This window comes from Canis lupus, chromosome 31, assembly GCF_003254725.2.
Source record: "Canis lupus dingo isolate Sandy chromosome 31, ASM325472v2, whole genome shotgun sequence".
Lineage (NCBI taxonomy): Eukaryota > Metazoa > Chordata > Mammalia > Carnivora > Canidae > Canis > Canis lupus.
This window is the reverse complement of record NC_064273.1, coordinates 22,452,713-22,472,168: the sequence shown is the minus strand read 5'-3', so window position 1 is coordinate 22,472,168 and position 19,456 is coordinate 22,452,713. Positions and strand designations below refer to the sequence as shown.

The window sequence follows — 19,456 nt, the reverse complement described above, 5'->3', positions numbered from 1 at the left end:
CAAAAATTGTTGCACAGCTATTTGAGCCAAACTATGGTTCACAAACAGAATAGATACAATTTCTACCTTTAAGAGTTGACATTGTAGTGGGGACATGCAGTGGCTATTTACCACACCTCTGTGATTGCCCAGAACTCTTTGAGTATCCTTCTAGTGTTTTTCAAATTTTCCACATAAGCTGGTCTGGCTCCCCAAAGAAGATGGCAAAAACTCAACATCCCAGCCTCTCTTGCAATTAAGCACAAAGATATGAGAGTGTGCCCATCTGGTCAAGTACGTTGTTTAGACACAAAATACAAAAGAAGGTACCATGATGATGAAGGCACCTATTTTTTTGTGAGGGTGGCATGGCTTTGCAAAGTCATTCAGGACAGAGAGGGATGATTCATAGAGATTCTTATAATAGCATTTATTGTCCAAGATGTGGAGTCCTCAGTTAAGCCACCTTATGGTCTAGTTTGCCATTTCCTAGATTTGTACCATTCAATATGGCAGCTAATACCCAGATGTCTCTATTGGGTTCTCAGAATGTGGCTCATATAACTGATGAACTAAATTTTAAAATTAATTTAGGGGATCCCTGGGTGTCTCAGTGGTTTAGCGCCGCCTTCAGCCCGGGGTGTGATCCTGGAGTCCCGGGATCGAGTCCCACGTTGGAGTCCCTGCATGGAGCCTGCTTCTCCCTCTGCCTGTGTCTCTGCCTCTCTCTCTCTCTCTCTCTCTGTATCTCTCATGAATAAATAAGTAAAATCTTTAAAATAATAATAATAATTTAATTAAATTAATTTAAATTAGTCTTTTAAAATAGCTGCTTCACTTAGTTATCAGAAGACTTTTAAGTATATTTGGAACAACTTTGGTATGTGTACCTATTTTTCAACTATAAATTTTATGAAACCAAAATCTAGCAGATTTTCTGATGGAAATTTAGCAACCAAATTGAAATGAAGCTGTTAATAAAATACAGGATTTTAAGGGCTTCAAAAAAAATGTAAAATATCCCATTCATACTATAATTAATGATTCGTTATACATTAATACTGTGCATTGATGACATATTATAATAATATTTTGGGTTGATCAAGGTTAATAATGTATATCTTTAAATTAATTTCACCTCTTTCATTTTACTTTCTTAAATTTTCAATTACATATGTGGCTCATGTTATGTTTTTATTGGACAGCAATTTCCTAGATCAATGGTTCTCAAATTTTAATATGCATGAGAATTACCTGGAAGGCGTGGTGTTTTAATTGATTATGACAAGAGGAGGTAAAGGAGAGAATCTGAAGAAGTGACCTTTCAGGAGAGGTCTGAAGGTGAAGATTTGGGAAGAGGACTGCTACAAAGAGACAGAACAGCATCAAGTGGGATCTGAGGCAAGAAAATGATTGATATTTCTAACAAGCTCCTAGAGGCCCTTGTGTCCAGATCATAGTACAGAAAGACACTGCAACATGGCAAGAAATCAGAAAGGCACATGGGAACCAAATTGTGCATGGCTCTGTAGGTCTTGGTGAGGAGTCTGAATTTTATTCAATGTGCAAAGGAAACACTTGAAAGAATTTCAATCAGGTTCTGATAACATTTCTAAAAGACTCCTCAAGCCAATACTTGGAACACGGGTTGAATATGGGCAAATTGGGAATGGACAGAACACGAAGAAGGCTATTGCAGCGATAAAGGGAGGGCTAACTTAAATATGCTAAAACAATCTAATGGAATTCTAAGCAGCTACTGACAATAATGATTATGAAGATTGTCCAAATACCAAAAATGTTCAGAATTCAAGGTTAACTGGCACAGGCGCAGAACATAAAGTTGAGTAGACACTATGCTTTGACTATGTGATGTTATGTATGTATACAAAGACTAAATGAGAATACAGCCCACCTACTTCAAAAAGAAAAAACTAGTAGGAACATGGATGATACTTTTCCTTTTCCAAAAAATAATTTAATGGAATATTACTTTAGAACAACATAAATTGGGAAACTATCTTTAGTTACTTGAAAGATTTCTCTTGCCTATCCTCTTAGTAAAGTGAGATCTTATCAGCCCAGAAGATAAAATGTGTTGTTGATACGAGCCACACCTGCATTTGTGTTTAACCCTCCAGAGTGAGTTTCCTTTTACATTTTACCACAGAGACATTGCATTAGCTTTTCTATATCAGTCTCTGCACTACACCACAAAGAAGATATTATCCATTTGAAGAATTCCTAATTCTGCTAAAAATAAATGCATCAGGTCTCCAACTGCGAGACATTGGTGGCCATCTGATTTCAAATCCCCACATATAACCTCACACCAACAAAGACAAGCATAATATTTTCTAACTAGTTATGATTTGTGTGCTTAAATGCTTAATGATTGTCACATGCTGGTTTTATATCCTGCTACCCTACTGAATTATGCATCTAACAACAAAGAGACCTAAATGTGTGAAATGAAAGCACACAAGGATGGTTACTGAAATTGTTTTCCTCAGTAACCTGGCAGGAGGAAAAGGCTTTCTAATGACGTCAAAAGCCAGATACCAAAAAAATAAAAATTAAAAAAATTTGACCTCTTAAAAATGAAAATGATTTGCATGGCATAAGCCCCGGCCACAAGCAAAATCAAAAGACAAAAGAAAAACTGGCAGAAAAAAATGCCAAATATGTCACTTTAAAAGATCTAACATATAAATAATTTTTCAATCGAGGAAAAATCCCACCAAACTCCTATAGAAAAATGGGCAAAGATGTGAATATATCATTCGCAGAATGATTAAAAACAGGCTCATGGAAAGATGTTCATTTTCACTCATGACAACACAAATGCAAGAGAGACCACCTATCCCCATCAAATTGACAAAACAGAAAAACTTGAAAGCTTAACAATGGATTATATTGACAGAGCTGGGGAGAAACGGACACTCACATGCTCTTCTGGTAGAAATGGAAGAAACGGGACCTCCTCTCTGTAAGAGAATTTAACAATATTTAACAAAAGCAACGTATGCATTTACCCTTCAACCCAACAATTCCGCTTGTGTGAGTTTACCCTGCAAACACAGCAATAAGAAAGCACATATTTTCAAGTGTTATTTATTGCAGCATTATTTGTAATTGTAAAATATTGGACACTAACATGCCCCAGCATATTAGAAAACTATGGTACACATCTACAGTAGACTACTATAGAGCAATAAAAAATGATGGAGGGTATTCATGCTGGTTGCTGTGGGCATCCACATATCTAGGCTGAGGGGTAGGGAGGAATGGTACCAGCTCTTTTGTTCTTGGAGAAGTTTCCTAAGGATCCCCACTCCTACAGCACTTGTTCTTAATGTAGTAAATATATCCTTCTCTGTATCCCAGGCACCTTTCAAACTGCTGTCTCAATGCTGTTCCTGGCAGGTTGTCTGTTACACAGGATCTTTAAAGGCAGGGACTGTTTTCTACCGCCCTCCCTCTCTCCCAGCTTTTTCCCACCCACTGATTTCTAAAGTTCATGATGACAAGACTCACTGGTTATAAAAACTTGTAAAGTTAAGCCCCACTGGTTTTCAAAGCCAAATGTTACTTGGACTTATCTTCCGGTGTGGGTCCCCAGTAGCTGGGGTATCCTCTCCCTTCCCTGTGATTGTGGGGTTCCTCCCAGTGGTGGCTAATTTCCCTAGGAATTTAGTTCCTGACCATGTCTCCACCCCTCCCATCCCTTTGATGTGGCCTCCTCTCTGTGAGGAGAGGAGCAATCAATATTTTTCCTATGTGCTGAATGCCATTAACTGGGGAGGATCTGTTCTGCCAGCCTTTGGGTCATTTTTGGAATTGGGTGCACTGATGTGCCTGTTGTCGAGGTGCACCTATGGGATGAAATGAGCTTACAATCCCTCTACTTTGCCATCTTCCCAGAAATCCTGGAGCAATAAAAAATGAATGAAGACAATCACTATGAACCGATATGGAGTGATTTCCAAGATGTATTATTCAGTGAACTTACTTCCCTGTAGACAGACTTTTTAAACTAAATTAATATTTCAAAGCATATGGTTATTACATGAACTCTCTCTCAAATTTCCTTTGACAAACTAATATGGCCATATTGAGTGGGTACCCCCACAAACTCAAAGCCCACTTTTAATTTTGAGATGCTCATCAAATAACCTTGGGAGATATACAAATGAGAACTTTAAAAGGGTGATTTGCCTAAACCTTGTGAATCAGGAACAGGTCTAGAGATCTGTGTTTTGTTTTTTTTGTTTTTTTTTTTTTAAGATTTTATTTATTTATTCTTGGGAGATGGGGCGGGGGGCAAAGACACAGGCAGAGGGAGGAGCAGGCTCCATGCAGGAAGCCCGATGTGGGACTCCATCCTGGGACCCCAGGATCATACCGTGGGCCAAAGGCAGGGGCTAAACCGCTAAGCCACCCAGGCTGCCCTAGAGAACTGTGTTTTAACAGACTTCGCAGGTGTTCCTGAAGCCCAAGAAACTTTCAGAATGTATACTTCTAAACTGTAACACAATGATAGTAATACAAAGCAAAAAAAAAAAAAATTCCTAATAGTAATACAATCCATTTTAGGATTGTTAGTTTGATTAAATGAGATACTACACATGAGGGGATGATTTTCCAAAATGTAAGGAACATTTCATCATAACATAGATTATTATCATGTGACATAGAATCGAGGGAGAAAGAAAGTCCTATAACCAAGAACTTTTATCAAAACTGCTCTTCTAAAAGGTTTAAAGAAGGCTCTTTCTTTAAGCCTTCTCACAGTTGGTACCAGGTCTGGCACAGGAGAGATGCTGATTAAACTAAATAATTGTTGTTGCAAAAGCTCATCCTCAAGTTCTTTGTCTCATGTTTCTGATACGGCCAAACCAAGAATCTTAAACTTCACCAAAACCAAATAGGCTATTAGTTTTGAAAGACAACTTAACGTCTATGGTTAACAGTAAAAGCTCTGCTCTGAAGTTACATTATCAGGACACCACTCATTGCTGTGTGACCTTGGGCAAAGTTATTTATTCATGCTGGGTCTCAATGACTGTTCACACAACAAGGGTGACAATGATAGTATCCACTTCATTAGGATGTTGAAAGTATTAATTAGGGATCCCTGGGTGGCGCAACGGTTTGGCGCCTGCCTTTGGCCCAGGGCGCGATCCTGGAGACCCGGGATCGAATCCCACGTCGGGCTCCCGGTGCACGGAGCCTGCTTCTCCCTCTGCCTGTGTCTCTGAGCCTCTCTCTCTCTCTCTCTGTGACTATCATGAATAAATAAATAAAATCTTTAAAAAAAAAAAAAAAAGAAAGTATTAATTAAAAATTTAAAGAACCTAGAAATGGTTCTGGCACTAAATAAGCAATCAATATTTTTTCTATGTGCTGAATGCCATACTTTAGGTCATTTCCCTTTTTCTTCCTCGTTTTGTTGTTGTTGTTGTTGTTCCGCTTGCATTCTTCCAGATTTTTTTTCTTTTGTATGAGCCTTGCTTTTCTTGGCATCCACACATCTTCTAATGAACATAAAGACCAGACACAAGTAGAAGACTTCCATGTATACAAAAGGGTTTGGTTTTCTTTTTTTTTTTTTTTTTTGCTTATTAATGAGTAACTAATTGCAATGAGTTATATTAATCAGACTATGTGATGAAATAAGTCATTTGAAGAAAAATAAACTTAAAGGGAATCATCACCACTCAGGCACACTCTATTATATCACAGCAAAATCTGATATGCGATCTTTCCACACCAGAACTTGCAGAGCCTCTAGCTGACTTGATAATTTACCCTTAGTTTTTTCATCTATGAAACAGGGAACTTCACCTGGACAATCCATGAAATCCTGTTCTGTTCTAACTCTCTGGCTCTAAATAAGACTGTATGTTAAAATTAATCATATCTCATATATCCCCTAGAGCTTTTTAATCATCTACATACACTTAAAATGATGGTTTATACATCATCCAAAGGCAGAACTATAATGTAAATGCAACACCAAATTACACATGAAATACTAATATATGCTCATTGATGAATATATCTTAAAGTTTCAGAACTATGGCAGGACTTTTTTTTAAAGATTATATTTATTTATTTATTCATGAGAGACACACAGAGAGAGGCAGAGACACAGACAGAGGGAGAAGCAGGCTCCATGCAAGGAGCCTGATTCAGGACTTGATTCCAGAACCCCGGGATCATGACCTGCGCCGAAGGCAGACGCTCAACCACTGAGCCACCCAGGCATCCCTATGACAGGAATTAAAGTATCTTCAAGAGATAAAGCGGTTCAATTTTCAAAATGCAATAGTAGTTACTTTCATATTAATTGTTAGGAAACACCTAATTGACATGATCAGACTAAAAGATTTTATTTAAAAACCCATTTTGTCATTATCAGAGAATACATGTTTTTTGCTAAATATTTGCAAAACATATAAATGAGAATAAAGAAGTACATATCCATGTATTCACTAGGTTAGGATCTCAAAGGAAATGCAGTTTTGTTTCTTCCTTAGAGAGACCATGAGATTTTTCTGTGTTATTCAATATTCTCCACAGACATGAGTTTAATGACAAAACAATATTGCAAAAGATGCATGCATCTTTTTAAAGCTAGCATTTATTATATGTTAAGAGCTATGTATAGCTATAGTGAAAATTTGGGGAAACTGTTAAATAACAATTAGAATTCCAGCAGTCAAAAAATAGCTAATTTTTTTTTACAAATTTGTGTGTATTCTTATCTCCCATGTATATATTAGACACAGCTTTTGAAAAAACTTCTTTGGACTGCTTGGGTGGCTCAGTCAGTTGAGCAGCTGACTCTTGATTTCAGCTTAGGTCATGGTCTCAGGGCTCTGGGATCAAGCCCCATGTTGGGCTCTATGCTCAGCAGGGAATCTGCTTTGGGATTCATTCTCCCTCTGCCCCTCCCCCAGCTCTCTATTTCTCTAAAATAAATCTTTAAGACAAAATATAAATTTCCTTGAGGTATAATTTACATACACTAAAACATACATATTTTAAGTGTTCTGTTATTGTATATTTCCATGACTTCAGCACATGCATACACCTGGGTGATGGCCACTATTATCAGGATACAGAACCTTATAATCATCCCCAAAAAGTTTGCTCATGACCCTCTGTAATCAAATTTATATTCCTACCCCCATTTCCAGGCAACCACTGATCTGCTTTCTGTCATTATAAATTAATTTTGCCTTTTCTAGAGTTTCATGTAAACAATATTATACAGTGATTTGTTTGCATCTGGCTTCTTTGCTCAACATATTCTTCCAGAGATTCATTCACGTTGTTGCATATTCTTCAAACTTGTTTTTACTGCCAAGCAGTGTCTCACAGTATAAATATATAGCACAATCATCCATGGATTATTTCCCTTGGATATTTTCCTTTTCCATTTATCCTCATAACTATACATCATAAGGACTTACCGCAGTATTTTAAAGTATTGGATATTAATCCATAATATGCACATATCCTAATTCACAGAACTGTTCTGCTGGATATGTAAGCTTTTTATCATGTCTTAACATTTTAATTAATACTGTTATAAGCATATTAATGGACTCAAATATTGGTGGAATCTGGTTTGGAAATATGATAAAGGTACTGAAATATTTTCACTAAGGTTGCAAATGAGAAGTCCAAAGTCTGATTCCCTTTCAAAGCAGACCTTTTTTTATTACATAGAAAATTGTGTATGACTTTAAATTTATATTAATTTAAATGGGTCTCTAGGATATGTATATACGCATGTCTCTTTTTAAATTTTTTATTTATTTTTTACTTAAATTTTACTCAGTTAACATACAGTACAATATAGGTTTCTGGAGTAGAATTCAATGACTCATCACTTACATACAATACTCAGCACTCATCACAAAAAGTTTAATATCCTTAATATCCTTAATATCCTTCACCCATCTAGTTCATTCCTCTTGCATGCTTCTTCTTGACAAATGTTTTCTTGGAACTCATTTGCCATCTTAAATTTGAAAATCCAAACTTTATTATAGCTTGGAATTTTAAAAAATAATCTTTTAATGTTTGCTTCTTCATATTTTGTTTCTTTTATAACCACTCCTAGCCTGCACACTATTTCCATATGTGGTCTCTTTTATGTGCCTTAGCATTTCTCATATTTTTATTCATGGTCTATTTCATTGCATTTTTCTGTGTTATGAAATATACCCTTTATTTGATCTAACAGCCTAACTTGGTTTTTTTTAAATCTGTGACAATTTTATAATTTTTTCTATGATATTTTTAAAATCTCAAATCAAGTTTTATTCTAACTTCCAGAAATTCTTTTCTGCCCTCAAGTGCTGTTTTAAGGCTTTTCATTTCATATATATTTGTGTATTCATGTCCATCCATATATACGTACATATTTTTTCTTTTCTTAAATCCTTTTTTTAAGCTACCACATTTCCTTAAGTGGCTTGATATCTCTCTTTGTCTTTGGATATCAATTGAGCTAGATCTCCTAAGCACATGAGTACTTGAAGGTAAATTTCTTTTGCAATGGTGAACTAGCAGGAAAGCTTGCTTTGGCCATTCCATTGAAGTGTATGAGGAGAAGGCTCATCAAACTTCTCAAAAGTAAGCCTGGAGAGGCTACTCTGATCAATACTTCAACTTCCTACTGGATTCAATGGCAACAAGCAGAGCTTGAGTGCAAGAACTGGGCCAGTGTAGTCTTGTCCTTCATCATTAGATGCCTGCTGCTCCATCCCATGTCTAGAGTTCTGCACCCAGTTTCATATGCAGAGGCAAGCATCTTTCCATTCTGAAAACCTTCAGTTTTATTCTCCAGCTCTGCAAACACTGACTTACACCTGTATGTTCTTCTTTTAGGACTCAAAATCTTGTATATCTGAGACTTCCTCCAGTTATTCTCCCAGTTATTTAGAAATTCTCCCAGTTATTTAGAAATTGTGCTCCCCAGCAGAATGTTGAGATCAGGTTAAAAGCAACGGGACCTAGTGATAAAGTTTCTCAAAAACCATGGATTAAATGTCTGGATTTAAACCAAGAACAAGAGGAATGCCCTGGGTTTTAAATAGGTGAGTGAATGTGATAAAATCTATAGTTTAAGAAGAAATACTTGAGCTTCAGTCTGGAGAATATCCTTGGAGGCAGGGAGACTGGTTGTAATGGAGTCTCTAAGAGCCTGGATTAGAGCAGAGATAGAAGTTAATATACAAATACATTTGAGTGTTGTTTAGGTGCACAATCAGTAAAATCTGGTGATAGATCAGCTGTTGGGACTGCAAAAGAGGAGTGACCAGGTTTCTTATTGGACTGCTAGATAGTTAGGCCTTCATTGAGGCATAGAACACACTAGAAATCTCAGGTTATATTTATTTTGAAGGCAATTTTTCCTTCTATCCTCTTAAACTCTCTCAGCAGCATATTTATAGGACTAAATTCCTAGAGGAGGACTGATTACATTAAATTGCATGCACATTTGAATCTTGATACATGTTGCTACATTGCTCTCTTTAAAAGTTAGGTGGGCTTTTTTTTTTTTTTGGTTGATCTGATATATGAAAAAATGATGTCTCACTGTCAATTTGAATTTTACCTTTTCTTTTGGGGGAGTAAAGATGTTTAGAAAACTAGAGACAGATAGGTGATAGATAGATAGATAGAGAGATAATCTATTAATGTCTTTGCTAAGTTTTCTATTGGTTTTCTTTTCCTTATTGATTTTTTAAGTTTCTTTTTTTTAACATAATAAGGATATCAGGACGTTGTCTATCCCACGCATTGTAAATATTTTGCCAGTTAAATATGGGGCTTCTCATATACAGAAATTTTTCATTCTTGAGTCAGATTGGTCAATTTGTTTCTTTTATGACTTCTGAGTTTTTTATAATACTTAGAGAAGACTTCCAGAATTATACCATAATTATTTACATGTCATTCTCCCATTCTTTTATCTAATATTTTTAAAATTGCATCTTTAAGCTTAAATATTTAATTCATATGAAATTGGATTGAGAAAAGGAGATAAGAACCCACATATGCCTACTTAGGTTCCCAACACAATTCTCTGCATAACCCATTATTTCCTCTCTTGCTTTAAAACTACCTTTTAAAAAAAATCTATAAATTTCTATACAAATGTATCTCTTTTTTTTATATTCTCCATTCTGTTCTAATGAATCTATCTATTCTTGTGTTAATCAAAACTGTTTCATTTATTGTGATGGTATAATATGTTTATTTTCCATTGATGCTTTTCCCATTCATCACTCATTTCTTAATAGATATTCTTACAGATTTATTTTCTATATAAACTTTAGACTCAGATTGGTTTGAAAAAAAGCTCATATTGGTATTTTTATTAAGATTGATTTAATTCTCAGATTTTTTTTATTAATTTAGAGAAATCTGTTATCCTAATGATGTTGGTTGGATTCCCTTTAATAAAGAGAATTATCCTATTCACTTTTTCATTTCTCTCTTTTTTTCATGCATAAAACTGAGAACTTTCTGATTTTTTTTCCATGAAAGAAAATGATTGATTCTTTAGTCACTTAGCTCTAGCTAAGATTTTCCACATATACAAGCATATCATTTGCAAATGATAATTTTCCTTCCAATTTTTATAGCTTTTTTTTCTTTCTCTTGTCTAATTGCATAGGCCTGTAACTCCAAAACAGTGTCCAAAAATAGGGATGACAGTGTGCATTCTTGTTTTGTTTCCCAAGACTTCACTGGCAATGCTTCAGATGGTTAACAAACATTTTATCAGCTTTCAGCGAAGATACCTTATACAGTTTCTGTACTTTCCAATTCTCCCCGGGCTTTTTACTTGGTTTCTTGGTCCAGTACCTTCAACCCTGAAAATTCTCTACACTTGTTTAGAGACCTAAACTAAAAAAACAAAACAAAACAAACTAAACTCGTCTTCACCCATTGCTTCTAAAGCAACAACTGGAGTGGAGGCGGGCGGGATGAAAAAGCGTCTTGCTAAACTGCTTGGCGACGGCCAAAACGCAGGGTTAGAAAAAGTCCCACTTAGTTGAGGGAGTCGCGGTCCAGAAGCAAGAACCGGAGGGTGGGGAGGAGTCGGGGGGCCCCCACCCCCCCACCCCCCCGCCCCCCGCCCCTGCCCCCGCCCCACGTCGGTGCCACCCGCGGAGATGAAATGTGAGCCCGGGTGGCCCGGGACGGAGCTGCCGCCCCTCCTGCCGCCGGAGCGCCGCGGGCGGAGACAAAGAGGCCTCGGTCCCCGCGCTCCCCGCGCTCCCCCTCCAAGGCTCCCCCGAGGCGCCCAGGGCGATGGCCCGGGCTCCCCGCGACCCCCCCTCCCGGGAGCTCGGCCGGCTCCCTCTGAGCCCCCCCCGCCCCGGCTCTCCCCTCGCTCCCGCCCTGTCTGCGGTCCGTCCGTCCGTCCGTCCGTGCGTCCTGGCGCGCGCCCTCCGGCCACCGGCGTGGATGGACGCGCGGAGGCTGCCCGGGTGCCCAGGGATCTTGCTGCCGAAGCTGGTCCTGCTCTTTGTCTGCGCAGGTCGGTGGCGGGGGCGGCGGGAGAGGGGAGGGGACGGGGACGGGGACCGAGCCCGGGGCGCCGGGGCCTCGGGGGGAGCCGGGCTGTGGGGTCCCCGCCGGGGCCCGCGCTCCACCTCCGCGCGCTTCCCTTCTGTCCCTTCTCCTTAGCTTTCCCTTTTCCCCTTTTCGCTTCGTTTCTCTCCCTCCGCAAGCAACTTGAACACCCCAGTCCCGCATTTAGGGGATTTTACTCTCTGGATAGGGTAAAACGTATCCACTCCCATCCAGGACTCAGGAACCTGGGGGTTGAGGGCAGAGGCAGGGGGGTGGGAGGAAAAAAAGTGCCTCTGAACACCTGAGATTGGAGGTATTTGGTGAATTTGCTCAAGTTTTCCAATAAACGAATGTGGTGACTTTTCCATTTCAGGGTGGGCTACCCACTGCCCCTGCCATCCATCCCCACACTCTGAGTATTTAGAACTTAAAAATCTGTAGACCTTTGGGATTTTTTTTTTTTTTTTTTTTTTTTTTTTTTTTTTTTTTTGCCCTTTAGGTCATTCTCAAGTGTGGCAGCCTGGGTAACTGGATGTTTTGGTATCAATTATAAGGTTTTGGAGGGGCGAAAATTCACCCAGAGACTAATCCGTTTTCATTGATTTCGTTAAGCACTGTTTATAGGTGAAAGGGATTTCACGTCCCTCCTCCTAATTATTCTTCCTGAGAATTTGCTAATAATTGATGGAGCAAAGCGGTTTTCCTGTTTTGTGAGGGAGGGAGCTCAGAATGGCCTTTCATTGGTTATTCATATATAAACTTAATTACACGTGTGGCTTTGCATCTGCTTCCTATTGAACAAGCTACCAGCAAAGTTGCTTGTAAAATGTTTTCATGTCTCTCACTCCCCAGGACAAAAATCACAGGCTTACCTGTGACCTTGCAATAGTAAATCTGTGCAGCGCTGTGATGTGGCTTTTTGATGTTTACAAAGATAATTGCAACTGAGATGAAGATGTTCTTGAGCATTGTTAAACATCAAGAGAACTGAACTTCTCATTCAACCTTGCCACAAGTGACTCCCCGAACTTCTATAGATATTTTCAGTTTGTGCACTAAAATGCAAATTAGTGGCTGTCCACAAGCTACTTTAAAAATACCATATGGCAAGGGAAAGGCTGGCTTTCAAATACAAAAGTTTACAAAAGTAGGAAAAGTACTTCCTATTTAATGAGGAGAAAAGACTTTCTAGCCCGTTCACGATGCTTATTTCTTTTACTCACGGTGTGTAAGGTGTTCACAATTTGAGAGACTGGAAGAAACGATCGCATTCATGTTTGTTTTGTATTAAAATTGTATCAGTTCATTTGGAGCAATAATTCTTTTCCGTCTCTTGTGTTTATCCAAAGAAAACAAAAAGAAGAAAATAGAACACCACCTCACGCCTCTTACCCAGTTACCCCCTTGAACAAAAACTCACTCTTTTGTCTCTTGTATTCCCTGTGGTAAACTGAAAGCTTCTAATGTGCACACTTTTCCTTCCTTGACTCCTCTGCCCCCAGTAATAGGTGCACAGTCCCCAGTGGGGCCTCAGGAAATCTGCAGAGCTGGCCGCTGGCAACAAGTTTGGTTAGTTTAGAAAGTTTCCTTCCATTCATTTCTGCTCTCCTTCTGCATCCCTCCTTAGTAAGCCGCAAAGTGATCACAAGCCAATAATACCAAATTGACTCACTGACTTTGATAAGAAACGTTGAGCTAATGCGCTCTTTAGTGTTAATTCCTGAATTCTTTGCTTCAGAAGTCTTTTATGCTTACCTTACCAATTTACCCCGTATTTATTGAGGGAAGTATGTTGAGTGATATATAGGACAGAGGCCATGCTCTAAGTCTTGTCTGGGAGGTAAGGCATGCCTACTTTGATGTATAAAAGGCTGTGCATAGGAGAAGTACAGTCGTGTGCCACAGGTGTTCACAGGAGGGGACCTCATTGCTGGCCTGGAAGTGTAAGCTCTATGAAGGTGATGTGTGCTTTGTTCCGCGTAATATCCAGAGACTAGCAAAATACCTGACCCGTAAGAAGAACTCAATGTTTGCTCAGATAAATTGAATTAAGAGGGAAATTTTAGGAACTAGACCTTTGATGGGGAAGCCTTGGACATAAGGGAATGAAGTAGGATATAATGTGAACAAAGGCAAAAACCATGAGATACGTATTTGCAAGAAAGACATAAATTCATTTTAATTGGAACTAGGAGAGGTGGCTGGAGGTGAGAACTGGAGTGAGTTGGGGAGACAACGCAGCTCTGCAAGTTGAGACACCCTGTTAAATGAATTGCCAGCTTTCATGCGACAAAAGCCTGGCAGATGCATTGCCCATAACCCGAATTATTTTCCCCCAAAGCAAATGCTAAATTAAAATCATGCTCCACTTGTTAAGGAGGTAAGAGCAAAGTTTCTCTACTTAAAGCATCATGTTTTGCTGTGGAACCTCCTTTGGAAAGAGAGCCGGTGAGTTTATATTATCACCCAACTCCCGCCGCAGGCAGGCGACAAAGACAGGATTTGGCCCAGGTTTTACCTTCCCAGCCTTAGCCAGGGATTGGTGTCTCCTCCCTTTCCTTCCTCTCTTATCCTCAGCTGTAGCTTACAAGAATCATTTCTGAACCAGTGCTTGCAGCCAGATGTAGCTTTTCCTGTGCTACACATTCCTTATGGTGGGGTGAGGGCTGGAGAACCTCCTTCCAGATCATGCCTTTAATTAAAGTCACTGAAGAAAGTTTCAGCTGGCTATTTTTCAAGGATATTAACTTGGATATTAGAAGGAACATCATTTATCTGCTGAAACAATTGGAATGTTCTATTCTTTATGGGTGAGAAAATGCTTCGGTGTTTTCCAGATCTGATCTTCACAGAATTATTCTTTTTTTTTTTTTTTTTTTGACCATTGGATGCTTTATTCCAGTGACCCAAGAATGAGCAAATCATAGTATAAAAGATAATTGAAACCAGTCAAACATAGGAAGAAGCCAAATATTTATAGTAAAATGAGTTTTTAAATTAAATACAAATTTCAAATTTTTTTCTTGAAAGAGAAAATGTGTAGTCTTACAATTTTATTAACAATAATTTGGACCAAAGATGATCTTCATAGAATTATTCTTAAATAAACTGGAGAAAGCGACTAACATATTAAAATAAGATGTGAGGTGTGGTCACAACCTCAGTTTGGAAATGTGATTGTGAATGTGTTTGCCGTACTATTAAATCTGCCCTTTTTGGTGGTTTAATTCTGGGAAGTTGACAGGAGTGCTGGAAAAGGCCATAAAAAAATAATGAACAATGTGTGACATGATCTTGATGTTTGGTGCAGGTAGAGTCCAGCTTCTTGGCTACAAGATAATGGGCTTGGTTTCCTGTAACACTGGTTCAAAATATTTTGATAACACCATGTCCTTCTAATAGTAGTAATTGGAATACAACTATAGTAATTGGATCTTTGATATTCATAGAGAGCTGAATAAGATGTCATCGTGGGCACCATTCAAAAGGCACCCCATGCTGCTACTTACCTATGGGTTGTCCCTCTCAGACAGAAGTGGGGGCCTCAGCTCTCCCACTGTCTGAATAGCTTTAAAGAACATGAAGCAAAACATCTCTGAGAAGCTTCTTGAGACAGCTAACTAGTCTAAATATTTGAATTAACTAAACAGCACTAAAAATGAGAGCTGTAGAAATTCACTGAGAAAATGATAAATAATCTTAAAAAGTGTGATATACTCTGCAAAAAAAGTGTACACTGCCAATAAATCATTAGATTGTGTTTCTGTCTTCAAAATTTAACAGTGGTTTTAAGTAGTGTTACTGAATCTTACAAGGGTAATTATTTTTTTTCCTCTCATTTCTTCTTACCACATCTCAGAAATAAAAAAAGACACATTAAGGTGGAAATAAAATTGAGGGGGAGAAATACACATGTTTTCACTTGCTCTACAAAGGCCATGCAGTTTTGACAAAGGTGAATGAACCTTGCTACCTTTTGATCACATCCATTTTTCAGAAATCATCCTGCCAGAGAGGTGATTTAAAAACAAAATCTGAATTTTCCTCTCTAGATAAATCAGTTACATGGACATACAGACATAAGGTAACATCTTGCACTTTTCGTTATGATTTGACAGGAAAGCAAAAGTGTTATATAATTTAGATCATAATTGATGTTACATTTAGAGATTGAGTTGGAAAGGACTTATTTTGTGATTCGTAAACACATAAATTATCAGCCTGTAACTTAATGTTTTCCTAATCATGTATCTGAAACTCACATGTCCATAATAATTTATACCACTGATTATAACTAAATGATAATAACATAAATCATTTAGGTGGCACAAAGAATTTTTAAAATCCAGGGTAGCTTTTATCCAGCATTTTGGGTATAATTTTCTTTATCAAAACATACGGGGAAAAAACAGTGATTTGGTTTTATCAGCTCCAACATGTCTTTTTAAGTCAGATAATACCTTCCCCCTTCCCACAGTGCTGTTTCAAAACTTACTGATTCTTAAATCTGACATTAAATAAATTCTTAATCATTTACACGTTAGTTATCTACAGGAACCTGTTTCTACAACTAACTCATTATCTTCCAATCCAGATGGATTGACAGGATATGCAGACTCATTTGTGTTACCATATGTGTGCAAACTATAATTATTAAGACTTTAAAAATGTAGAAAAAAAGAATGACATATAATGCACTCTCATGAAAATATACATTATTTTTAAATTATCTCCAGTTGACTTTATACATGTCAATAATACTTTCCATAAAATGAATTTAATTGGGAGTAGTACCTTCAAGTCAAGACTTTATCATTTAAAACTTTATAAGAATTCTATTGGGGCAGGCTGGGTGGCTCAGCGGTTTAGCACCTGCCTTCAGCCCAGGGCATGATCCTGGAGACCCGGGATCGAGTCCCACATCGGGCTCCCTGTATGGAGCCTGCTTCTCCCTCTGTGTATATTCCCCCTGCCCCACCTCTCTCTCTCTCTCTCTCTGTCTCTCTCTCGTAAATAAATAAAATCTTTTAAAAAAAGAATTCTATTGAAAAATTGAATGACTGATTCATTGGATCATTCATTTCTCCTTTCATTGTCTCATTCAACAAGTCTGACTCCAATTATGGTGCTTGATCAAGAAATTAAGAAAAGAATGATCTTTGCCTCTTTTAGATTTATGTCCAGGAGGGAAGGGAGACTAGTTTAGATGCTTACACATGTCTTGGAATTCTGAGTATGTAAAATAAATATCTAAATGCACAGAAGAGTGGTCGTTGACAGGGTGAGATAATTAAATAGAATACTTTTTCACGAACCTGTGATTTCAGGACTGTAAAGGACATATGTGGTGTTTATTTTGCAGAGGATTGCCTTGCTCAGTGTGGCAAAGACTGCAGATCTTACTGCTGTGATGGGACCACTCCCTACTGCTGCTCCTACTACGCTTATATTGGGAATATCCTCTCGTGAGTACTGGTCAGATTTGGCAATATTGATGCTTTTTCCATTGCTCAGCTGTGTTTTCACAAAGTGCTTTTTTATAGATGGGGCAAGAAATTTTGAGAATCGTTATTGACATAAAATCTTCACTGGAGATACTAAACACTCATCACTATCTAGTGTTATATTATTTGACAAAATGTGCAAATTGATATGCAAAATAAGCTACTTTTATTAGAAGGAACTTAAGTATTCTTTTACTGCCTAATTTGTGTTCTATAATAATGTTTTTAGTTAACCGCATTCATATTATTAATCACTTTTTAACGTTTTAAACTGTATGTTTTTGTCTGCTTTGTTGAAGGATTTGTAAGCTATAATGTGTCATTTAATTATGGCTAGTTTATTTTGCCATGTATTTGTCTAACCCATTCAGTTGATATCAGGGAAAAGAGGCATTATGAATTAAAAACAGTTGAGATATGAAATGTCAATGTTCTACCTCATGTGTATCAAGCAACTTCAGGAAATAAGTTTATGGCCCAAGAAAGGCCATCAATAATGTAAAATGGTAACCAACTACAAACATCAACGAAAGATGCACATGTGTATGTGTTGAGCATTTCCCTATAACAAATTAAGAATTTATTTTGGAGGGGTGTCTGGGTGGCTCACTTGGTTAAGTGTCTGATTCTTGATCTCAGCTCAGGTCTTGCTCTCGGGGTCATGAGTTCAAGCCACCTCAAAAAAAAAAAAAAAGAATTTGTTTTGGAGAGGCTTCTCGGCAAAGGGAAATGGAAAAACAAGAACTGCTTTCAGGGTCGTATGTCTGAAAGGTGTACAAATCTCAGTTCCACATAGATTTTGAAGTTGAGAAGTTAGAAAATTAGGAATGTAAGAATTTTCAGAGTCGAAAATCACCCATGGCTTTCAAATAATAGCAAGAGTCTAGCCTCTTAGGTTAGATTCTTAGTTTTTATTTTTCAAGTGACTATCAGGATGATTTGGGAGCTGTTCTGTTGTGGCTTAACTCCTGCCCTGGGAAGGCTTTAGTAGAAACAGGAAAGATTAGGCATGAAGGGAAATGTGCCTGGCTATTTTGGGAATATGTCCACTGATATGGCTTATAACATCTTCCACTCCGAAGATAGAAAAGCTGGCACCACATGAACTTGACAGAATCAAAGTTGGAGCTGATGTCAGAGATCATGTCTCTCTGAATAAGGCCAAAAAGAATCATTTTGGGGGATACTCTTTAAGTCTATCATGGCTATATAAGAAATGTCAGGCTGTAATAAAGATTGACGAATGGAATTTAAGCATTCTTTGAAATGCAAAATAAACTCTAAATAAAATGTTTGAGTCTTGTTGAAAAAGTGATTAAGTTTCCCTCTTACATTAAAAATTAGTCAGAATGATATTTACAGGAATCAATCAGCTCAGAATACCCTAACTATGAATATATAATGATATTTTACATTTGTATATCACTTTAAACAAAAAACTTAAAATACGTTATTACTAAATTCCAATTTTATTTTCTAGTGGATTCCACATATGAGCTATTGCTGTTTCAGGTAGATGTGTAAGTGGGCCCAGTGGTGGTATAGATTTGAGGAAACTGGCTTCAGATTAATTCTGTGATTCTTTGGTCCCCTGCTCCTGGTCCTATATATTAATGTCCACCATCGTTTGTGTTGTGTGCCCTTATTTCTCACCTCATAGCTACCTCTTCCTTGGTAAATATATAGAGAAGACAAAATTACTTAATTAGAACTTAAAACATTTAAATGTATAGATGTCCTTTGTATATTTTATATTTGCATTCACACTTACATTTTTAATGGCACATATTCTAACTTTTAAATTTTATCCTTGGTTAAAGAATTAGTTGAATTAATATATTTATCTGGGTTATTTAGGCCATGTACTTGTTATGTTTGAAAAAGAGGAATTGTGTTGTGAGTGGGGGGAGAAGGAGAAACACAGATGGCATTATATTTCAGGCCGTTAAAACTGAATTTTCTATTCAAAATAGAAGCCACTAAGTAAATCCTTTGCTAAATAATTCTCAGGAGAAAAAGAGAGAGAGAGAGAGAGAAACCTTAAAGTGTTTTCCCCACTGAATAAAGGAGAATACATTTTCAGGATTTCCACTTATTGTTTAAGATTTGAAAAGAGTTCTTAACTCCACCCAAGCCTTTTTTTTTTAAGTTGGGGGTGGGGGGCAAGGGGGGGAGTATTTAGGAAAAAGAGTCATTCCAAGAATGCTTACAAAAGTTCTTTCATGCACATGTTTTCAAATATTGCTATTTTGGAACTCATAAACTACACTTCCTCTCTTCCAAGTATCCAGGCACATTCTTACTAAAATCATTTTAATCATCTTAACAGAAAATTAAATCTTTGTAGTTATTAGAAAAGTAATAAG

At 37.6% G+C, this 19,456-nt stretch overlaps 1 protein-coding gene and 1 long non-coding RNA gene across 3 annotated transcripts in view; one reads left to right on the top strand and one right to left on the bottom strand.

Moving 5' to 3' along the window:
• The window catches only part of LOC112661805 (uncharacterized), a 414,903-nt gene that overhangs the window by 29,581 nt on the left and 365,866 nt on the right, over window positions 1–19,456 (bottom strand). For both annotated transcript variants that reach the window (XR_007407640.1, XR_007407639.1), the window contains one exon: window positions 2,927–2,966. This is a non-coding gene — a long non-coding RNA (uncharacterized LOC112661805). The remainder of the gene's footprint in view (window positions 1–2,926; window positions 2,967–19,456) is intronic.
• CYYR1 (cysteine and tyrosine rich 1) overlaps window positions 11,180–19,456 on the top strand; it is a 106,808-nt gene continuing 98,531 nt past the window's right edge. Inside the window, exons 1-2 of the mRNA XM_025449934.3 lie at window positions 11,180–11,551; window positions 16,949–17,051. Coding sequence (XP_025305719.2) covers window positions 11,323–11,551; window positions 16,949–17,051 — 332 coding nt within the window. The 5' untranslated portion in view covers window positions 11,180–11,322. The remainder of the gene's footprint in view (window positions 11,552–16,948; window positions 17,052–19,456) is intronic.